The 3,707-nt window shown below is 41.3% G+C and overlaps 1 protein-coding gene across 1 annotated transcript; it reads right to left on the bottom strand.

The window, feature by feature from the left end:
• Positions 1-2,856: 2,856 nt before the first annotated feature.
• LOC118756967 (glutaredoxin 3-like) lies at positions 2,857-3,421 on the bottom strand (the record flags this gene model as incomplete). Its single annotated transcript, XM_036491696.1, is given in 3 exon segments — positions 2,857-2,998; positions 3,000-3,250; positions 3,252-3,421. Coding segments are annotated over 3 exon segments (462 nt in total), but the record flags the coding sequence as incomplete, so codon positions are not given.
• Positions 3,422-3,707: the final 286 nt, after the last annotated feature.

Raw genomic sequence — 3,707 nt, 5'->3', positions numbered from 1 at the left:
GCAAAAAAAGCGGATTTTCGGCCCACGCTAATGTACATGCGTATATGACCCGGCCCCCTTGCGGTAAGCAACATCTAAATATCGGCCGCGTTTCAGCTACCAAGCGCACATGGTTTTTACAAACAAATGTTTTCTATGTCTTGATGTTAATGATCAAATCAGGCAGCAGCGTTGGCATTCATTAAGGTAGAGTTCGTCCTTCCTTTATGGAGTGCTACTGCAGATGTAAATATAAGTGGTAATTAAGGAAATGTACGTGGTTACTTTTTCAAATGCACTTTATTTAAATTCATTATTTTATTTCATTTTTAGAGTATGATAAGTTAGATGTAATGTATGTATGTGAAAAAAGGAAAGTTACGCTCTAGAGACCCCGGACAGCACCCAACCAAATATGGTGCTTTGGGCGAGCAGTGGTCCAAATGTTGTGGGCAGTGTCCCAGGTAATAAAATATCTGCGTAAACGTCGGTTCCCAGGATCACGCGTATCGGTGCGGACGCATAAAAGCGAGGGTCCGCTAAGCGTATATGCGCGTACGGTTCAGCCACTGAGGCATCCGCGTTGCTAGATGGGCTTATTCTGCTAAAATTGGGTAGCGCAATAGCGTGAGTTGCTACCCGTTTATTTTGCCCATATTTTCCCCGTAAGCATAACAGACAACCTCTTTCTCCGCTAACGCGCGTCTCGTCCAGGCGCAACTCTCGGGCTAAGTCAAGTGATATTATAGTTCGAGGGGAACATACGTCGACAAGCGCGCGGATCAAATGTAGGCGCCCTCCAGCTTCTACTTTGACGACTGCAGTCGGAGCGATAGCGATCATTGGTTGAAGTGTTGGCGCAGCTATGGCATGGTGACCCAAGATTCCTTCTGCGAATGCGCGGAGAGGCCGAGTCTCCGCTACATCGCCTGAAAGTGCACCTTCTTCGGTATCTGGACGGAAAGGCCGCGTTTCCGTTCCAGAATCGGACGCAAGTAGCGAGATTACACCATCGGAATTTTCTTCTTCCTCCTCCACCTGTTGGGCCCATGACTTTTTCGATGTGCTGGGTTCATCCTCGAAATGTAGTGTCGAGTGGTGCTTTTCGCCACATCGTTTACATCTGCCTTCGCTCACACAGTCTTTTAATTCGTGATTCATCGCGAGGCAATTAGCGCAGTAGCGTCCTAGTAAGGCCTCACGCAATCGTTCCTCTGGCGACTTCGCACGATACAAAGGGCAAAGCCTGATCGGATGATTTGCGTCGCATAGGCGACATGGTTGCGGATAGCGATGGGCGCGCTGTTCGGCCCTTTTCCTCATTGCGGCAAATTGAGACATCGTTTCCTCTGAAATTGTGTCGATACTTTACGTTGGTTCGAGTTTTACGCTTGATATGAGTTGTTGGGTGGCGAGTGTATCGACATTGGCTAATTACAATAAGGGCATAACTATTTCGCTGATGCATAAGAACAGTTTGGTTTGTGTAAATGGGTTTATCATTCGTACGGCGCAAACTGACTCGTGTAAATTATGTATAAGGCAAGATTTCGACCCACAAAGAAATGAAAAGTGGATCGCACAAATGCCATACATTCCATTGAGCAGGAATGCCTTGGCAAAGTTAAATTTTTATTACATCGAAAATTGTAAATTGTCTTTATGATGTTTGGAAGTGCCAATATTAAGTGAAAAAAAATCATTTCCGTTGATGACTTGATCTACTAATATTCGTAATTAGCAGTTCAACTTCATTGCATGAAGTTGTCGAAAACGTATTACTCTACATTTGGAGAGTTTTTAGCCATTCTCGCAACCCTACAACTAGTCTGCCACCCAAAAAAAAGGTTTGGATGCCACTGTAGGCGATACTCGTCTAAAAACAGGGTAGCTCATATGCAGCAGAATACATAAGTTTAATTTCAAATTTTGTTACAAAATGTCTTATTCCATTTTGAATTTTACATAAAAATATGTGAAATATTTATAAAAGGTTAGTGCATTGATATGGGCTTATGACAATGCATCTTTTTTTTTTTTTTTTTTTACATTTTTATCCCAACAATAAAATATATTTACGGTACTATATGCTTTGTTGCAGAAACATCTTTACTGACTCAAAATATATTGTCACAATTCAAGTGGTGGTAAAAAATTCAAGCGTTGAAAGCCACAGTAGCAAATTCAATTTCGCTAAGAAGTGTAGTAGATCTACTGCCATTGCAGTAAGTTCCGAATGCTGACCGACATACTACGTTCACTTTGTGGAATGCATGTATGTATGTACATTGGTACAATTGTCAGAAACCATTCACGGCGAATTTATACAATGGAAAACCGTATACATACATACAAGGTGAAATGATATTTCTTCATTGAAAAAAAAGAAAATAAATGTCAGAATGAATTCAATGGAAATCCGTATACATACACGGCGAATTCATATTTCATTTCAATTATATTTTTCTGGCACGCGGCGGTTGTGTAATCTTAAGGTTAGGTGAGTATGCGTAAAATATCGTATTATATAGCTATGTTTGAATGTAATTTTTTCTTAATTACAGGATGTGGCTGGGCATAGTTTCTGCTGGTGTTATTTTTCGGCAAATAACACCAACATCGAGGGACTTAATCGACTTACTTGGAGAAAGCTGCTGAAGGTGAAATGGAAGACGCGGAAATGATTGAATCGATAGAAAATTTGGAAGATACTAAAGGCCATTCTACAAAAGAATGGGTTAGTATGCTTGGACCACGAACAGAAATCGCCAATCGCTTTCAGTCTTTTTTGCGCACCTTTGTTGATGAACGTGGTATGTACACATACCGGGACCGTATTCAACGCATGTGCGAACAGAATAAATCTTCATTTGTTGTATTTAAAATCTCAATTAGCTGACGCGAGAACCCACAACGCGGCGCATTACGATCGCCCTTCATAAATATCATCAGATCAGCTTTATTGATAAGCGCCTTTAAGCGATCTTCCAACGATTCACCGGCTACGGAGCCGCCAATTTTTTTTACACTTGGCAGTGATATCAGCTACATTAACACCATCTACGCGATCCACGGCTGTGCCTTTAGTGAAGAAAATAATGGTGGGCACTGCTTCAATCTGGTGCTTCATAGATATCTCCGGAAAGTTCTCGGCCACTATGCTAGCAAACTGTAATTTTGCGCTCAAAATCTTGGCAAGCTCCTCGAGCGCTTCTTGCACATGCTTACACTGTTCAGCCCAATCGGCGGTAAAGAGCACCACTGTGGTTTTTTTCGGCATTGATCAACGCATTATATTCATCGGCGCTTTTAACTGAAATCACTGAAGGGCTAGTAGTCATGTTTATGAATAATGGCAATAACTTGCTTAATAAAAACTTCACGCTGTAAATTTATACGACAGGATCGGAAGGAAGACGCAAAGTTTGCATCCAGCGAGGTTTTTGGGTTAAAAACCAGTTGCCAATTTTATTTATATGTGTGTATGAAGGTCGGTGAGTCATGCGCTTTCAAATTTAGCCTTTTAGTGCAGTCTCTAGTTCGTTATTAGCTTTTAGTTCTTTGATTATATCCAATCCACCTATTAGCTCTCCTTTAGCATACACTTGTGGATATGTAGGCCAATCGGAGTATGTCTTTAAACCTTGGCGAACTTCTTCGTCATTCAGTATATCGAAAGTCTCATAAGGAATATTTGTTGCATCCTACACGGATTTGGCAAATAAAGA

The sequence above is a fragment of the Rhagoletis pomonella genome, unplaced genomic scaffold, assembly GCF_013731165.1.
Source record: "Rhagoletis pomonella isolate Grant_MI unplaced genomic scaffold, Rhpom_1.0 Rhpom_scaffold_13376, whole genome shotgun sequence".
Classification (NCBI taxonomy): domain Eukaryota; kingdom Metazoa; phylum Arthropoda; class Insecta; order Diptera; family Tephritidae; genus Rhagoletis; species Rhagoletis pomonella.
The sequence above is the reverse complement of the archived record's forward strand: the minus strand, read 5'-3'. Positions and strand labels throughout refer to the sequence as shown.